Here is a 19,289-nt window from a genome sequence, read left to right on the forward strand (position 1 = left end):
CCTCTCGAGAGAAAGGATGAACCGGTAGCCTGGCAGAACGAATCGGTACGGTGTCAACTTGATGTATTATGCGATTTGGTGGGAGGGTAAAACGGTCCAAAAAATTGTTGGACGAAAATTTTATGAAACCTTAGCTCCTTTATTATTAGGTATAGATTATCGTTCAAAAAAAAAACTAGCGGCACCATATTCACCGCTTTCCACCGCTGGTGGCGCCCAACCCCTGCTTACGTCTTGCCCACCTACTCACGCCCTCGTGTGGCCATATCGACGCCGCCGGCCGCGTCCGCCCCGACCGACTCGCCGCCGTCGTCGACCTCACCCGCCCGGCCGGCTAGACCTGGACTACCGCCTCGTCACGCCGCCCAGCTCTAACTCCACCCCCGCCGGATCCCCCTCCCCTCCTGGTCACCTCCCACCACCGGCGCTGCCCCTCCAGTCCCCGCCGGCCAGCCCGCCCTAGCAAGAGCAGGGACGCACGGTGAGTACGCCCCGCCCGCCTCTCCCCACTCCCCCAGCTTCCTCTCCATCCCTCCATTCCTCCGCAGTTGCCTCTGATCGTTATCCTCCGCTAATCGAGTTCGAGTCTCCCCACTCGGCACGCTGATTGCTCGCGAATTCCGCAGGGTTCGTCTGGGGCAGCTCCCGGGAGAGAAAGCCAGCTTACCATCCGCTTCTGTTGACCGGCGATGTCGATGCAGATGGACGTGGACGGGCAGCCGAGCGAACTGCAGGGGGAGGCTGATGATCCGGTACTGCATCCCTTCTCTTGTGCTGCTGTGCTAAAATCTGATTGTATTTTTCCTCAAACAAGTACTTGCTAGGTTGCTAAATGGGCTGATGGGAGGGTTCAAGGAGATGATACCTACTTCCATACGTAGATTTCTGACTATTATCCGATGCATTGATCAGAGCGATGAACTTGTTGAGTTATGGGAGATGCCCTCCATTTCTGAGGTGGAATGGTTACTGGGATAGGAGAAAGCTGATAATCCACACTGATTTTGACAGCTGAGTAGACGATAGCAAAGTATAATCAGTTAGTGGTAGCTCTGTGTTTCCCATTACAGACAGGGATATCTCCTGTCCGTACATCCAGTTATTGTTTCCTAGCACAATTATGGTTCCTGTCTTAATAGTCTGTCCAAACTGTTATTTGCAGGAAAATTATACGCCGGAGAATGAAATCTGCGGCATTTGTAGAGATATTGTCATCGATAGAGGACTTTTGGATGGTTGCCAACACTGGTAGGGCTCATTCACGGTTCTATTGCTACTCCTAACATTTGTGCGTATTTGCATATTTACCATTAAGGTCTTGGCTGTCAAAATTGTGCTTTGCCTTTCCCATTAAGCTTTGTAGGTTACAGTCTATATATTTTTAAGTATGTTGGCTAAACCTGTGAAGTGCCAGTGCATATAGCTGTTATGCTCCGTCCAGGTCATCATCATTTGATAACTTTGTACTCTAGTCCATTATTACTTGCTTATTCAAATGTTTTGCCTTTCCCATGTCTTTTTGAGTTCAAGTTCTTTAATTTCAAATTTTAATTTGGCATTGACATCGTTGACTAAATTTTTTTAGCCTCAAATGTACTGCTCACCCTAATATCTTATGAATTATCTTTTTGTATATCAGGAAGTGTAGAAAATATGATTTGTAACCACATAAGCACTGCTATTGTATTAGTTTTTATTGAGTTGTATGTGTGAATTTTGACGGAGTGCTGCGTTATTTACTTAAACTTTAATATGGTAAATAAATAACCTGATTTCATATGACAGGTTCTGCTATACATGCATAGACAACTGGTCTGCCATCATAAACCGCTGCCCCCTCTGCAAAGTTGAATTTCAGCATATAACATCCACTCCAGTAAGTAAAACATATCCTCAGTGCTGGCAATCTTCCTTGGAAAATATGCTGTCACCACTGGAAATTCAATGCAAGAAACTTGGCTAGTGCCTCGAGAGGTAGAACTGCGTTGGAATATAATAGTTTATTTTATTGAAGGTATATGATAGTACTGGAGCTGGTGTTGAAGACAATCAACCTTTAACAAGGTAAGGTCACAAGGACTTGTACTGCCAGTTTGAACATATCTTAGTTCAAACTTGTTTGGTTAATTGTCTGTATTGTTTACTCTGTAGTTCCCCTGCCAGTTTGAACATATCTTAGTTCAAACTTGTTTGGTTAATTGTCTGTATTGTTTACTCTGTAGTTCCCCTGTCAGGCTAGCCATAGTGCTAGTATCATAGCTAGTATCATGCATATTGGTCCCACAAAAATGTTGATGTGGCAGCTAATTAAGGAGGAGAGAGGAGATTAGAGTAACATAGGTAGATACCGTATCATAGTGCAAACAACGAGAAAAGTTAATGCTAAATAAATCTTGTACACAAATTTGCATTGAGATTCTAAAAAACAATAAATATAGCATGACTATGATACTACTCCATGATACTACCCACTATGGAGATAATATCATGTAGTAGTATCATATGCATGATACTACTACATGATACTTACCACTATGACCAGCCTCACCTCATAAGAGATATTATATTCCTGCTGCCATTTTTGGGGGCCTTTCATCTTGTGAGTTGTGTATCCATTATCAGATTTAGTAGAGAAATACTCTTATTCACTAAACCTTAGTGCTTCTGAAAGCCCTTTGTTCGTTAGATATAGTCACCTGACCATTTAGGCAGAAAATGTTGCTGGTGTACTTTCATATGCTTGTGTCTGTAATAATTTATTTGCCTGCAAATTTGTGCCATATTATTTGGTCCATGAATATCATGATTTTAAAATTCTTATTTTAAACTGCCTTTAATGGATTTACTTTATTTTAAATGAATACACAAATAAATAACATAAAGTTACTTCTGCTATTTGTTTTCCTTATTCTGCAGTGAGGATGATGATTGGTATGTGCAAGGCGAAAGTAGCACACTTTCTTTCCCATCATACTATATCGATGCAACCGTAATAATATTCACATAGCCCTCATCATTTCATTTTCAACCACCATATTCACTCTCTTCCAAAGTTGATATGTGGCTTGCTATTTTTCCCCATTTCCAGGCAGTTATTTGTTTGGATGGTGATGATTGCATCATTAGGAGTGGACTTGTGGCAGCTGAGGATGATTCAACTTTAGATACATCAATTGCTTGTGATTCTTGTGATCTGTGGTATATATAACTGTATTACTATCATTATCCTATATATGTCCATTTATTAGTTAACCAGTTCTGTTTTCTAATTACGTTGATCCTTAAGCCAGGTATCATGCGATATGTGTGGGCTTTAATCCAGAAACTACATCTGAAGATTCGTGGTTGTGCCCAAGGTAATTATATACTTTGTTACTTTCCGAGTTTTCTCTTTTATCACTCTTTTGCTGGTAGGGGTATCTGTTTTGCTTTGGGTTGAGTAATATGGTAATAATGAAATTATCAATCACATTTTGTAGGTGCGTAGTTACTGACGCGAAAAACAAGTCAGATGTTATCCTGAAGCAAAGCATCAGTGATGTTTCTGATAGAACATCTACTGATGCATTATTTTCTGGGAAGGTGTCGGTATCTGTTGCCGATGATGGTGAAACTGCTCTTGTTGTCTCAGTGGTTGGTGTAAATTCTGGAAGTAAGAGTGCTTTATTAGAAGGTTCACTCAGCTCGAAGACAGTGCAAGAAGCATTTCCTAGCAATTCGTATCCAAGCTATTCCCAAGATCATTTATCACCTGATTCTGTTGTGAATGGCTGTATCCTGAGGAACAAAGATAGTTCATGTAGATCTCAGGATAAATCTTTGGAAATTAATCTTGCTGCCATGGTTTCTTCTGATCCAACAAAAAGATCATCAGAACTTTCGCCAATACATGAGTCAGCATGTAGCTTATCTGGCGCAGAGCATGGTAATCTTTTGGATGAAGGATCAGAAATACCACAACATGTGCCATCTTATTCATTATTATGTGGAAATAAGGAGGCTGAAAGTACAGGAGAGGAGATTGCGCTACCTACAAGCAGTAATGAAAAATCTCCTGCCATCAAATCTGCACAACTTTCTTCAGCAAGTATGTTCGGTAATTTGCATGTACCAGCACAATACTTGAGGGCCTCATACTTCAAGCTCATGAGACATTAATATGCTTCACCATGTGCCAACTTGTCATTCAATCACCATATGTGGATATTTTCAGTACACCGTTGCTGCTTAGTTCTATCTTCAGAAGTTTGTTGATTTCTATTGTAGTAGAACTTTGTTGATTTCATAGTGTGAAAGGAAATTATAGCATTACTACAGACCATGTATACTTGATAACTTAATTTACATGCCTATCAATGATTATTACAATTGTCACACCAATGAAAAGTAATTCTTATAACTTGCGAAACTAGTCCATTCTTCTTCGATTGTACTGCATTGTTTTCTGTTCAAGGGGTCATGTGGCAAACTGTGAATCCAACATAATATCTTCCCCTTTTACCAATGCAGCTAGTAAGGTGGAAATATCGACTGACATTGATATGATCAACACAGACACAGATCAGCAGGTGAAAAGTGACCAGGACACCCAGTTGCAACCCATGTAAGAATCTTTCACTTTGCACTCACTTGAAGAGCTACTGATTGTCACACTCACATGAGAGTTTCATAGATCTACACAAATTCATTTTAGCAATTTTTTTTTCTCCAGGCGGGATATACATAATACCAGTGACATGGAATCAGGAAGTGAAAATAACCATCCTGCGAAGAAGGCAAGATTGGAAGTGCCAGATCAGGAAATGCATCTCATTGCGAACTCCGGCATTTCTTCAACTGACTGTCACACTACTTCTACCGCAGCCAAAGCTGTTACCAGTGATACGTCAAATATTGTCACACAGGATAAATATGTCCCGGTCCCTGATATAATGAGTATAGTTGAAGGAAATAGCTACATGAGAGATCCTGGGAGGGAGCTGGCAAAGCCTGTAGGCAGAAGGGCAGGAGATAAGCCTGGTCTTAGAATGAAGAAGATTTTCCATAAGGAAGGAAAAGAATCATCTGTTGCAGTTCAAAAGCTACAACAAGAGATAAGGGAAGTAGTTAGAGATAATGGTATTGGTATACTCGAGAAGGATAATGGTTTTGATGAAAAACTTTTGACTGCATTCCGTGCAGCAATTGGGAAGTCAATGGATGGACCAGACAAAAGACCCAATGCTTCGCTCTTAAGGAAGTCTTTGCTTCAAAAGGGAAAGATACGTGAGAATCTGACCAAAAAGTTATATGCAACATCCACAGGGAGGAGAAGAAGTGCATGGCACCGTGACAGGGAAGTTGACTTCTGGAAACATCGTTGCTCCCCAGGGATAAATCCTGAAAAGATTGAGACACTGCAATCAGTACTTCAGCTACTCAAGAAATCCTCAGAGACTACTGGCACACGCAAAGAAAGTGCTGAAGAGAAGAAAGCTTTTTTGTCCAGGTTATATCTGGCTGATGCATCAATTGTTCCCAGGAAGAGTGACATAAAACCTCTCTCTGCCCTTGAAGGATGCCCACCGTTGGATAAAAATAGCCAAATCAAAGTTATCGATGGTAAATCAACAAATAAACCTTCACCAGTAACTGCGACTACAAAAGTAAATGCACCCAACAACACAGAGAAAGTACTGTGTTCTTTGACCCTGAAAAAAGAAGCATCGAGCAGAAGAGAAAACAAAAATGCTCAGGCATCACAGACTCAACAAAGCCAGTCTGCTGGTGATGTGAAGGATGACAAAAGAAAATGGGCTCTTGAGGTCCTGGCAAGAAAAAATGCCAGCTCTATTGCTAGCAAAGATCAAACAGAAGGCACTGATGATCTCAACAGGAACTACCCTCTACTAGTGCGTGTTAGCTTATACAAATAAAAAAAATCAAAATAAGTTCATTGATGACTCCTAGAAGCACTAACCTGTTTGGTTTTTGTAGGCAAAACTTCCCCTGGATATGAGGCCGCAGCTCACAATGGGCCGCCAAAAGAAAGTTCCTATAGTGGTTAGACAGGTAAATCATTCAGGAAGTCCTCTATTGTGCTTACACATAGCTGGCTTTATCATTTTCTCCTACTGCATTCTGTTTCAGTTAAATTCTGATTAAGTTGCTAGTGCATCTATATTTTTCTTCTCTAGTGATCACACTGTTAACCAAACTTATGTATTTCAGGCACAACTTTACCGCATCGCTGAGCATTATCTGCAGAGAGCGAATTTGGATGTTATTCGAAGATGTGCAGATACTGAATTAGCTATTGCTGATGCTGTCAATGTAGAATATGATATTTACGGAAGGTCCAGTAGCAAATCAGTTTATGTGAATCTTTGCTCTCAGGCCACTCGCCAGTCTGCCGAGGCAAAACCCGAGGATGATGCTTCGACTCTAACCGAAAACACTGAAATTAGCTGTGATCTGTTATCGCCGCAGATTAGAACTGAAAGTACCAGCATTGGTAGCAGTGATGTGGAAGAAGCAATGGGCAGAGCAGGCCTTTTGGATCTTCCTGCTACTGCCAGACAAGCTGATGAGAGTGAACTAGATGGTGTTCCTGAGCAAAATGTGCGTGAACATACTGTTAGTTTCAACAGCGTTGAAGAAGCACTAAAAAGAGCAGGCCTCTTTGATTCCCCTCCTAGCAGTCCTGAGAGGAAAATGACCACAGCTGAAGGTAATTCCAGTGCAGTTTCTGGTTGTCCAATTATTGCACAGCAAAAGGTTACAAGTGCAGAGGATACTTCTGTGGTGAATTTTGACTCTGGACCGAGCAAAAGTTCTGATTCTAGGGTGACCCCACATAAAGGTGACGGCGATTCGTCGGTGCAGGCTCTGGCTGACGCAAATTGTCAAATCCTCGATGCAGTGATGTCCTGTCAGCAACCAAAATGTAATTCCGTGGAGGATCAGAAATCGATACCCAGCAGAGAAACTACAGATGCAACAACAGCAGCAAATAAAACATGTTCAGTGAACCTGGCGGAAGCTGATAGATGTAACACCGTATGCGAAGAAACAAGTCAAACAGATAAGGGAACTGTAGTTGAGATGCCCGATGGAGGTACCGCCAGGCAGGAGGAGAAGTTGAAAGAGATGGATGTAGCAGCGAATGACTCGCATAGTCAATCTCGCGTTGGGAATAATTCGCCGAAAGAAGGTGAGGCAACCAGCCAGCCAACGAAGTTGGAGTCCAGCAGTAAAGAGAGACCTCGCAGTGATAGCCAAGAGTCGAACAGTAAACGTTCCAAGGGAGACAAGTCATCCACCCGCCGCCCAGCACCTGATCCAGGCAATGGCAACAAAGCGTCACATTCATCTAGTTCTGTGTATAAGAAGGTATGGCCGGCAACACACACTAATGTTCCATTGGACATGTATTTCTAGATCATGAACATTTCGAGTAAGGTTCTGAACATTCTAAGACTCTGAATATTTGTAACCACTGAGATGGATTCTGAATGCTTGTTTGTAGGTTGAGATGTTTGTGAAAGAGAACATCAGGCCGCTCTGCAAGAGCGGTGTGATTACTGTGGAGCAGTACAGGTGGGCTGTTGGCAAGACGGCGGAGAAGGTCATGAAGCACCACTCCGAGGCTCAGAATGCCAACTTCCTGATCAAGGAGGGCGACAAGGTGAAGAAGCTCGCGCTGCAGTATGTCGAGGCGGCTCAGCAGCAGATCAATTGATTGGTTGACCACCCTGGGCTACAACTGGAATGCAATGAGGAGCAGCAGTTGCCGTGGTTGTGCAATTCGTGAACTCCACACATGGTCAGATTGACCATTTCAAAAGAGCATTTACCTGATTAGCTCTACAACATTTTGTATGGATCGCAAAGTAGAAACAACTTTATCCTCGAGTTTACATACTTAGGCTTGAGCTGTCCGTTGATCTAGTGGGAAACAAGGGAAGAAGTTGGGATAGACAATTGTGAAGTAAGTAACTAGTGCAATTGTTAAGGAAGTTGAGTGGTTGCAGAGGATCGTGAAGTACTCCGCAAACGGTCAGGTTGACTGACTGGCCTGACCATTTCAAAAGAGCTTTTACTTTTACAACTTGGATTATGGGTCGGTTTTACAACTTGGATTATGGATAGTTGAATGGGTGATCAAAACCTTACAATTGCATTCAAGATGTGGGTTGAATGGGTGATCGAAACCTGACGAAGCTGGGATATACCATTGCCTAGCTATGAGTGTAACTGTTGAGACGTGTTACCTGAAACAACAATGTATGGATGGTAGTGTACACGCATGAGGCGTCATGGTAGTGTACACAACATGTGCTGACTTGCTCTGACTTGGTTAATAAAATTTTAACCACCTTTTTGCCACTAACCCGGCTCGCTCTTCTGGACGTCATACAAGGCCTTGCAAATTCGAGGCGCTCTGTTTTATATCTCTCTCTAAAAAAAAAACGGCAGTTTTTCTTATCCTTTTGAGCTAAGCGCGGCAACGCCAGGGGAATCCCAGCGCATACCTTCTTTCCGGCCCAGCCCATCCCAATTTGGGCCGAAAACCCCCACCAGCCTCAGTCTCTTCAACAACTCACTAACTCGAGGGCCCATATCCACTCCCCCTTCCCCACTCTCGCCCGTCGGCGGCGTCGGCGGCTGCGCATCAACGCCCCACGGCGATCGGCGGGGCAACTCCAAGGCGGCCGGGACGCGAGCGGAAGGAGGGCGGCCGGCGACCGAACGGCTGAACAACGAACTGGTGAGCTGACCCTCGCCTCACCTGGCAACTCCCTCAGATCCGCAGTACGCGGGCAGGTTCTGATCGGGAATGGCGAACTGGTGTGTCGACCACAGTAGCGGTGGCGAGCGCGACTGATTTGCGCCATTAGGGTTCTGGCTACAGTGGGGTTGTGCCAGTGCTGCGATCCTTAGAGCCTTGGACCTAGCTTCCATTGTTGACTCTCTAAGCCTCCGTGGGTGGGTTGTTATGATGTGGTGGTGATATCAAGCGGTTAACCTAATTGAGATCCTAGACTGAATGAAATGCGCCTTATGGTTTATAGTGCAGCACTGTGACTTCCTCCATGCTGATCGTGCCTTCACCAGGTTACCCCAGCGGTTCTGTTTGTTCAAGATCTTGTCGTGTCATAGCTATGTTAGCTAGCGCCAATGCTGCCTGTTTCAGTGTTTGTTTTGGTTCTAGTTTTCCTTCTAAGGGAAGGTCTGGGACTGTAACGTCCTTTAAATCTCCGAGGACTGCTTACGACTATCAGTTCCGTTCACGATGCATGAGATTGCAGGGGAGCCCCCTCCCTTATTCGGGAATAACCGCTCAGTGTTTCTTGATTTCCTGTTTGTCCTTCCAAAGCGAGATGCTTCTGTGTTATTTTATTTCCTACAACAAAAATGGCTTTTGCTGCTGCATAATCTCATTTTACACGTGTTTTTTTCCTGTTCTCACTCACATGGGAACCATGGTGTTTAACACATCGTAATGCACGTTTGTCTAGGTTGACCTGTTAACCTGCATAGACTCGGCTGAAGGAACTGGCCGTTCAAAGGATGAGGTCTTCCAAGGCAAATGGGAGCATACAGAAGGCAGGCAGAGTTAGCCATGGCCAGGGAGAAGGAGCAAGCTGGGTTCTTGTCGCAGGAGGTGTTCTGCTGAGCACACTTTCAGTCAGACTCGGATGCAAACTCAAGCAAATGTTTGATATGAAGAAACAAAACAGTAGCACCTCTAAAGGTATGATCTCTGGTGCTGCCTTTGCGATTGTAGCCCTTACTTGCTGCTGTCATGTGCGCTGTCTGGTCAGTGCTGACTATCTTAATTTGCAGCCAAAAGAAGATCTGGAGCATGTGGACTGCACTCAAACCTGTACCGGTTTAATGACCAGACCAATTGCCACTGTTGTGTTTCAGGTACTGTTACTGCAGCTTAATTCGTGTTCTGTCGCCCAGTATTCGTCACATTGCAGCAGAATTTGCAGTCTACAGTGTTGAACTTTATCAGCTGACATTAAATTATGAACACAGTTGATGTCATAACTGTAATTGGATTCTCAAATTGCGCTTCTGTAATCTGAATACTTTGCACTATAATTCATGCATACTAACCATGGGGCAAAAGATTAAGCCACACACTGGCAGCGTTCTGATAATTGGCAACATATCCATAGTGGGTTTAGGATTGTTATATTGAATTGTTTCACTCTGGACATTGGGTTTAGACCAAGGTTTTAAATAGCGCGCAATTTCGCCGGTTTTAGCGCGCAATAGCGGATTTGGACCCTCCACGCTATATTTGACAGAAAATAGTCGCTACAGTGCTAAACAAGAAATGACACGCTAAATCGTGCTAAATCGCGCTAAAACGCATAACACGTAGCGGCGTTAAAACCTTTGGCTGCAAAAAATCGTGCTAAATTGTGCCGGTTGTTGTTGTAGCTGAACCTGAAGTTGAAACAACAAGTGTTGCATCAAGAAAGAAAGTTTCTCGCCCAAAGACGAAGAAGTTGCTTCCAGTTTATCGCGAGGACGAGCTGCAGTCTACGGGTTCTTCTAGATCGAAAGATGAAGCCATACATTCTTCTTCCGATTCTGAATGAGTGATTTCACCTCTGTTGTTGCCTCCTTGGCTCTTATATCATCATATTAGTATGTCTTAAAAAATGTTGTCTTTAATTTGGTCATGGGATCTACTTTGAACGTTCTGGTTATGCAATTAGTCCGCTGGACAAGATTTTAGTTGCCGAAGTTCTTAACATTTGCCTATCTTTTTGCCGAACGCTATTTCATATTTAGCGTGCTATAGCGCGCTATAACGTGCATAGCGTTTGGTGAAGATCCTCGCTAAATGAAATAGCGCGCTATTTAAAACCTTGGTTTAGACTGGATGCTTTTCTTGCTTTATTTATAAATTCAAAGTTGTCTCAAAAGATGGAAGCAATGTTAAGTGTTGGTTGTTGCATGCAGGAATTGCAGATGGTGGAGTGGAATTCAAGCATGCACCTGCAAGTTCCTTATCAAAACCAGATGAATCCTCCCTTCCTCTTGCAAAGATACCAGGGTCAGAATCAAGCAAAGAGAATAGTGGCGTCATGTGGACATCATCACCTGACCGGCTTGAAGATCCTCGTAGACCATTCCAGTACTCAAACAGTTCTGGCTCTCCCTGTGTTTCAGAATCAGGATCTGACATTTATAGCAAGCGAGAGGTCATACAGAAGTTGAGACAGCACCTCAAGAGACGTGATGAGATGATCATGGAGATGCAAGCACAGATAGCTGATCTTAAGAATTCTCTCAGCATCCAGGAGACGCAGACCTCCAACTTGCAGTCTCAGCTGGATGGTGCTAACCGGGATCTGTTCGAATCTGAGAGAGAGATTCAACAGTTAAGGAAGATCATTGCAGATCACTGTGTCGCAGAAGCACTCTCTCACGACAAGCCTTTGCAAGCTGGACATTGGCAATCAGATGCCACCAATGGGCATGCTAATGGCTATGCTGATAGCAGTATCGATGACCCTGAGCTGCATTGCATTGGTATTGAGAAGAGAAACGGCGAGGCAGAGAGGGTGGAGATGCTCAAGAGAGAGGTTGGTGAGCTGAAGGAAGTCATAGAAGGGAAGGACTTCCTGCTTCAGAGTTACAAGGAGCAGAAGGTGGAACTCTGCTCGAAGATGAGAGAATTGCAGGAAAGGCTCTCAGCACAAGTGCCGAACATCTTGTAGGGTCTACTCAACAACCTTGCTACAAGTTACAAATGGCGCAGATATACTTCATGTGGGCAAAGGGTTTTGCAGGACAAGATTTCGTCATAAATGCCGACCATCTTGCTATCTTCTTCGCAGAATGTTAGGGTGATTTATTTTCTTCCGTTTTAGTTTTTGCCCTTTGGTTGCTTGGTGTTAAAAGAAGGGCTTAGTTTTTGTAGTTGCTAGGCCTAGGTAGCTCAGCATCATGAACTTGGATGCTTAAAGTGTTGTACAGGCTTTTCGGGGTTTTCGATTGTGTAATGTGCCTCCTCTTTTAGCTCAGTGTGGTTTTGATTAGAATGTCACTTTGAATATGTGGATGATGACATCTCTGAAGTTTGTTTCAGTACACCCATATACATATGGCTTTTTTTTTCTTTTCGGATGCCTTATGTTTTGAAAGGAGGATTACTCCAGAAATTCAACTTGATTGATGGATTGAGCAGCCAATAACTAATGGGCCCCATATATATGGGCCTCACTACTGTAACAGTCCACTCTCTGAAGCATGAAGTTCATCTGTTCAGATTCCAGACAAAGCTGTGTAATTGTTCAATGTATTTGGTTCTCTCTACTCATCATTAGGTTCTTAAGTCATTCTTTCTGCTTACATATAAGAATGTTTACTTCATTCCAATGACCATCTTGATTATGTTGCTTGTTTGCCACTGCCCGGGGAAAAAACAGCTATATGGCAGCAACATTTGTTGTGGCTTATGCACTGGAGCACATGACCAAGAAATGACACTTTCCTTTTGTGGTGGCAGGAGCTGGAGTTTTCATTCAGTTTTATGCCAGTTCTGATGAGCACCAAGAGGAATGGGCCTGCAGAGAAGATGATGGCAAAGCTGGACCTCACTCTCCTCTGCTCCAGTCCATTATCATGGGAGGCCAAGGTGCCCATGTTGTTGCTGCTGCAAGTGCATGCAGCCAGCTTCTTCTTCACTTGGATAGTCAACTCCTGCAAGTCCTTCAACTTGACCATGACAGTCCAGGTGAGTCATCCATCCATTGATTGAGAAATTGGCTTTCAGTTGCAACTAGGCAGGCATCCATGCACATTTCCCAGTATCAATATGTATATATAGCAGGGTTTTTGCAGTAAACAAACAACTTCAATAAATTCTATTAGAATTCAAGGAAAATTCTCGCCCTTTGAACAGGACCTTGCATTGCATCGTCCCTAGGATTTTTCTTCCAATATCTGAAATAGGATGGCATGTGTGCAATGCAGGACTGGCAAGAGCAAAGACTTTGCAAATGTATGATAGAGTAGGAACAAACAAGAGACTGGATAAGCTATCTGGGAGGAGCACCGTTTCTTCTCCTGACACAGGTCTTCTCCAACCGTATCAACATTTGGCCTCGGCCGATCAGGGCCGTCCCCCCGGTCTCCGATGGTCCAGATCGTCAGAACCCGCCGTGGCGATGGTCCCACGAACAGATTGAGCTGGAAAGAAGCAGGTAGCCGGCTAGCAGCAGTGCCCTTACGGCCAGGGCACAGGGAGATGGGATGATTGATCCATCCAACGGACAGATCGTACGCCGGCCGGTCAGCCAACCAGCCAGCCATCCATTTGTCACAGGTCGCATTGCGGCTTAATTGGAACCAGAGAGAGAGAGAGACAGGGACAGAGAGATGCATGAGATGGCCCTCACATGCATGATGCATTGCATGCTGGCTAGAGACATGAGAATGTGAGGCGAAATAATGCATATGGGCTTGGAGTTTTGGACAATGCTCCAGCAGGGCCACTGTGCTGGAGAATCGTTTGCTTCTGCGTGCAGGACATTGACCATGCTATAGTCCCCAGTTATATTAGTCTATGACGCCACTGTAGCAGACTCTCATATGAGCCTACCTGTGTTTGCAATTGATTTCCTGTGATGACGACAAGAGCTGATCAACCGAAAGAGCAACAACAACAACTGACCAGTGTACGTAGATTCCCCTGTTTGCATGAAGCTGGTTCCTCCAAATTATCAGGTATATATAGACATGATCTCTTCGAGCCAGATTTACCAACTGGAAAATGTTGTTGGGCTCTATTTGTTCATTTTTTTCAGAATTAGCAAACAAATGCAGCATATATACAGTTTGGAGCTTAGCACATCAATGTCCATCAGTCCATGGCATGGACGCATGCATGCACATATCTACATAAGTTTCAGCACAGCTGCTGTGCAGCAGCATCATGAGTAGTTTTGAGTGAGTGTCTGTCTGCCAGGGATAGAGAAGTAGGAATGGGCAAAGATGGAAGAGGGGTGGATAGGGGGGTAGGGGATCCCATGAAAAGGGAAAGCCCCCCTTGTCTTCTTCCTCTTCTTCTCTCTTGACCATATCCATATAGGAGTATATCTCTCATCGATTAACTTCTCTTGCTCACCACTGCAGTTTCAATCCTCAATGACAAGCAGCGGTGATGAAGAAACACTGGGAGAAAACATGCATGTGGAGCGAGCACGTGCTGTGGTGGGGAGCCCCACTCACGTGCCGCTGGCCATTGCTTGCTTGCTTGCATAATTTACCTTCAACTCTGAGTGCTCCAACACATGACTAGGCGCAAAGCAACCTAGCTAGCTATCTATCTGCCCAGGAATTGGATCTGAATTTAAGGTGATGTGATGCTATACAAAATGACGCGTGCGTGCTTGAGAAAACAGAAGGAAAAAAAACAATGAGTTGCTCTGTTTTTTTAGCAGTTTAGGTAACTGTAACTCTATAAGGTTTCTTGATCAAAGTTTGTCACCTTTTCCAAGAATACATTCTGTTGATCTTCTGTTTGAGTTGAGTTTTTGTTTTGTTTCTTCTCTGCCGTCCATTTTTGGTTTCTGTGTTGCCACCGAGAACTGCACTGTCTTGTTTGTTCCCCCTTGTACATTACTGACTCTTTTTTTTTTTTTGAGGGAAATCTGGAGGAAATGAAAGCACGTAGAAAAGTAGAGAAAAGAACATGTCATGTCGACCATTCTTAGATCTAGGAAAAGCCAAGCTTCCAACTTTCAGTGAGTCACTTTACAATGCACATGTCAAGCCAATGGAGTAGTTGCCCTGATAGAGCATTTTTATTCTAGTGCTTGCAAGTCATGTCAATATGATTATATAGCCCATGTCTTTCCATGATAGGTACTGCATACATATATGAGATGCGGACCAAAAAGTTGCAATGGTAATTAGCACAGATCTGTTTGTTATTTTTAGCTAGTCTGCTAATGGTATATATTCTTCTACTGCCTCCATCCGACAAGGATGTTGCAGATTTGTCTAAATCATGCTAGTGTATCACCACAGCTAGTGTTCTATAATGTATAGATACACCAAAATTTAGGAAAATCTGCGACAACCTTTCCAGAACATTTAGTTTCTCCTGGTCATCTACTACCGCAATAGCAAGATTGGCCCTCCTATCACAGCAGTGTATAATATAAAATCTAGTAACTGAGCAAGGACTGAACCTGCACATGCATGCAGCTTTTAATCTGATCCTGATGTAGCCAATGATCTTGTTGGTGTTCCATTGGATCCCCTTCCCTTGCACAGTCCTTGAGACCCAATCAACTGACAGTGACAACAAATCAAAGGATAACCATAGCAAAATCCTTGTTTTGTGATCTTGAGGGCTCACTGCGTGGTAGATTAAGAACCAATTGACCCTTCATCTTGAGGCAACCGGCCATGTTAGTTTATAATTTTGATGCTGGTGTCATATGAGGTCAGCATGCATGCAGGGGTGGCTATACAATATGGGTTGTTGGAGCATCACAGGTTACAAAGTACAACCAGGTCTTGAGTTGGAAGCAATGTGGATGGGTGTTGTGTGCATGCTAATTATTTTACTTATATTTATGCTTGTGGTGGCTCCCAAAGCTGTGAAGCATCTGAGGAGAATAAATAATGGTGGCATCACAAGTGGAGAGTGATCTGCATTAAGTAGGACAGGTGTGCATTCATCTGCTTTTCTCCACTCTTTAGAGGGTTCAGAATTGTTCCCCCAATACTCACATTTATGATTTGGGTGTCAAGCTCACATGCTTCTTCTGCGGCTACTAATCCAATAACTTGCCTCCCATGCCATTGCTTGACAGCTCCTCCCCCGGCCTGGTGGGGTGTATCTTGAGGCTAGATTTTCCTGGACTAAAACACAAACAGCCTGTCATATTTTTGTTGTGAGCAGCAGAACAACTCAATCATTTTATTTTCTTACCTGCTCTAAATCCAGAACGGATAAACATCCTCCCATGTTCTGACCAGAAAATAAAATGATCGAGTTGTTCTGGATTTAGAGCAGGTAAGAAAAAACTACAGGTTCAGTTAAGCCTGAAGGGGAAAAGGGGCTTCATCTTTCAGTGCCTTCATCGGTGAAAAAAAAGCCATCATGCATCCACTCAAGACTGAACCTTGGCATCAGAGAGAAGTCTAAGAAAGGTAAGTTTTCTTGAGTTCTCATTGTCCTCTCGAGCCACTGTAAACTACCCACTTACGTACCAGATTAATCTGGTTTCTTACTACACACATATGCACCACGTTTAATCACTTGCTAATCAAGGAGTTGCTCCAACAGTGCGAAAGAATATGTGGATCTCATCATCAGCCGTGGCAAAGTGTATATGTCTCGTTGGACCTGACCTGACCTGGCAGGCATCGCCCACATGGCCTCCTCTGCTAAGTGCTAACTAAGCCCAGATCAAATCCGATTGTTTAAGCGCAGCAAATCTTGGAAGAAACATGGCTGTCTCGCGACACAATGCTGGTACGTTGCTTTGCACCCGGAGTAGTACTAATCTCTCTCTCTTAATTAGTTAATTTCTCCATTGGGGCTTGTGAGGTTTGCAAAACACTATAGTGAATTAATCACATGCATCAGAGGCAGTTTGGTTAGGTGGCTGTATGTATCATGTATGGAGGGCATGCACATGTTGGTAGCTTGTTGAGCCTGGCTGATTGGACCAGGATTAAGACCGGTCAAATCACGATGAAATCTCTCTAACATGTTAACAATAGTAGGTAGGAGATCTCATGCATGCATGCATGGACAAACGAGTTCAGACCACATCCACTGTTTTCTGATCGGCAGTCAGCGAGACTACTGTTGAACACTTGCTACGCACTGTATATATGCATACATGACAGAGTACATGTACAGACAGTTAATTTTTAGCAGGGGTAGTCATATTTAACAATCAATCATCTGTGCCTGCACTGTCACTGCATCTGCATATGCATTATTGACTGACCCATGGAAAAAAAAACTTGCATCGCTTTTTATTACTCCCTCCATCTACATATTTTATGGAACTGAGAGAGTATTATCAATTCCTCTAGATCCCCAAATCTGAAAGGATATGTGGTTCTCCTGTTGGTTAATCAAGGCATCTATCACTGCAGTGCAAGTCAAGTCCAAGGTAATTAAGCGGCTCCATCAGTTTTGTATAACGAGGACTGAGGGGTGCTTAGCTGTGCTGTAAGAACCGACCAATTTCAGAGGATTTTAACCTGGCTCCTGACGACAAAAACATGTACGCACAGCTAGCAATGCCTGGGATGTGAGGGACAGCCGGCCGCGTGCAGCCTGTAAATACTGTAATGCCGTACAAACAATTTATACATGGGTGGTTAGCTGACCCAGAATATGTAGTATGTACATTTTTGTCGCAAAAACTGAGAATGTTTGCAGTGTTCTGGCATGAGAGGGAGAGAGTATTCGTTTTGGTGCTAGTGTACTTCGTCGGTTGTTTATTTGCGTAGTACTAATATACGTGCCTGCTATTCTTACGCACGGAAAATTCTTCGAGATTGTACTTTTGCTGATTTCTTTGGAAAGGGCATATTCTGCCGTGTGGTGTTGCTATGGCAACAAGGCGTTTTGTTGTCCGGCGAGGAAATAAAAACATTCTGGCGACATTTGAGAGATTTTAGAAACTGCGAAAATTAACAGTTGTGTGGAGACTGAGAGGATAGGATTCCTTCCCATGGATCCTGCACGTCAGTGAAATGGCATGCACCTGGCCCTACATTGACGGGGGAACCTGGCATAAGCCTTTTACAAGTTATATATTGTTTTGATAAATCTAAACTAATTTCTTGTCTTACCTCTCTCGCAAAACCAGTTTGAATTCTAACTCCTAAATTTAACGTCATCGAGAGTAGACCCAAATTAATTAGTGTAGGTTGGTGCTCAGGAAACATGATGCTGAAGCAGGTGGCGCTAGTCCACATGACATTCCTTGGCACCGACTTGCACAACTTTTACTTCATTCTCAATAAAGTTGAACTTGGAGATTTCGAAATAGTTTTGCAAAAAGCCAGGTAAGGAAATAGTCTTGCCTAGTGAACAACTTGGACGACTGCCCTAGTTCGGCGGGTAGGGAGGGCAATGTGCAGCTTTACGGACGAAAGTCTGGCGACGATGACACCCGCGGATGTCGTTCCCTTCCTTGGAGGTGTTGTCGAGGTGCGTCAATACTTCACTCGCTTTCTCACCGGTTTGGTAGATGTCTCTGGGCTTCGCGATGGTGGCGTCCTCGACATCATCACTCTATTGGAAGCATCGCATTTGGAGACACGGCGTGGAGGAACTAGGTTTCCCTCCTACAGTGCTTGTCGCTATCTATGGCTGATTTTCACGTGTGCAATGTACGCCACGGTCGGCAAGTCCAAGACGATTACTTCTCGAGGCCAACCAAGTCCCGCCATCTACCTCCTTTAGATGGTGTGTCGACAAGGAGAATCCTTTTGAAGCGGTTGTTCTTTGGAGATGCCGCGCGGCGGTCGATGCGGCTTTGTTGTCTAGCTTAGAATAGGCTCTTTATTATCGTGTTGTTGTTTCGTCGATGGTGGCTCTCTTCGGATTAGCCGGTGTGCAATTGTTGCTGCTTGTTGCTCGCAACGAGTGGTGGTGTTCTTGTACTCAAGTATATCTGCTATCTATATGCCTACTTTTGCATACTCTTGCAAGAAAAAATGTTTGTCTAAAGAAAAACTTTTGCAACTCGCCTTCCCCGTCTCAGGCCATCCAACTGGTCGGTACGCCGTCATCAGCATCATCACTGATCTCAGTTGCGTATCTAACGGCCACTGCGAGCACGAAACGTGCCGGCCATAACATGCGTGTAACTTGTTATACAAGTACCCTGTACGCACGTGTACGTAGCTATGATGCTTCCCCTGAAAACGTGTCGAACGTACGTACGGTCTAATGATCATGCGAGAGGATTTTGCTTTCTTGCTCGATCTAATTAAACCTAGCTACTACCCACTAGTAGCTAACAGGCGATCATTAGGCTAGCTTGCTACAAAGTGCGTAACTAGTTACAATCTGATCGGAGGTAGTGCTTGATATACCGTGCATGATACTATGATGTACGTACTCCGTAGATCCGGGCATGTATGAAAACATACCTTTCATGTGCACGCACGCATCGTATAGAGTAATAATAATTCACCTTTTTTTATACTCCGTCGATCTAGACATCTTAGCGTACGTGCCGTCGATCCATCTCTATTTATACGTACTCTCGCCTACTCTCGCGCGCAAGCCA

At 43.9% G+C, this 19,289-nt stretch overlaps 2 protein-coding genes and 2 long non-coding RNA genes across 5 annotated transcripts; all 4 read left to right on the top strand.

The window, feature by feature from the left end:
- The first annotated feature begins 667 nt into the window (after positions 1-667).
- LOC124706954 (uncharacterized protein At4g10930) lies at positions 668-7,957 on the top strand. The gene is made up of 13 exons (XM_047238615.1): positions 668-752; positions 1,163-1,248; positions 1,786-1,876; positions 2,015-2,064; positions 2,917-2,989; positions 3,089-3,198; positions 3,291-3,356; positions 3,480-4,087; positions 4,510-4,603; positions 4,712-5,891; positions 5,977-6,051; positions 6,211-7,371; positions 7,508-7,957. Exons 1-13 carry the CDS (start codon positions 690-692, stop codon positions 7,718-7,720), a joined length of 3,870 nt encoding a protein of 1,289 aa, XP_047094571.1. The 5' UTR covers positions 668-689; the 3' UTR covers positions 7,721-7,957.
- A 1,595-nt stretch (positions 7,958-9,552) lies between these two features.
- On the top strand, positions 9,553-12,105 carry LOC124649277. Its single transcript, XM_047188930.1, has 3 exons — positions 9,553-9,736; positions 9,829-9,912; positions 10,975-12,105. Exons 1-3 carry the CDS (start codon positions 9,553-9,555, stop codon positions 11,724-11,726), a joined length of 1,020 nt encoding a protein of 339 aa, XP_047044886.1. The 3' UTR covers positions 11,727-12,105.
- Positions 12,106-12,528: 423 nt separating this feature from the next.
- LOC124649436 lies at positions 12,529-14,491 on the top strand. Its single transcript, XR_006986635.1, has 3 exons — positions 12,529-12,745; positions 12,985-13,737; positions 14,146-14,491. It is a non-coding gene; the product is annotated as an uncharacterized LOC124649436 (long non-coding RNA).
- Positions 14,492-16,123: 1,632 nt separating this feature from the next.
- Positions 16,124-17,456, top strand: LOC124705811. 2 transcript variants are annotated; one of them, XR_007004168.1, is made up of 3 exons: positions 16,124-16,176; positions 16,313-16,501; positions 17,074-17,456. It is a non-coding gene; the product is annotated as an uncharacterized LOC124705811 (long non-coding RNA). The 2 variants fall into 2 exon arrangements; XR_007004167.1 differs by having other exon boundaries at positions 17,137-17,456.
- Positions 17,457-19,289: the final 1,833 nt, after the last annotated feature.

The sequence above is a fragment of the Lolium rigidum genome, chromosome 4 (genome assembly GCF_022539505.1).
Source record: "Lolium rigidum isolate FL_2022 chromosome 4, APGP_CSIRO_Lrig_0.1, whole genome shotgun sequence".
NCBI lineage: Eukaryota > Viridiplantae > Streptophyta > Magnoliopsida > Poales > Poaceae > Lolium > Lolium rigidum.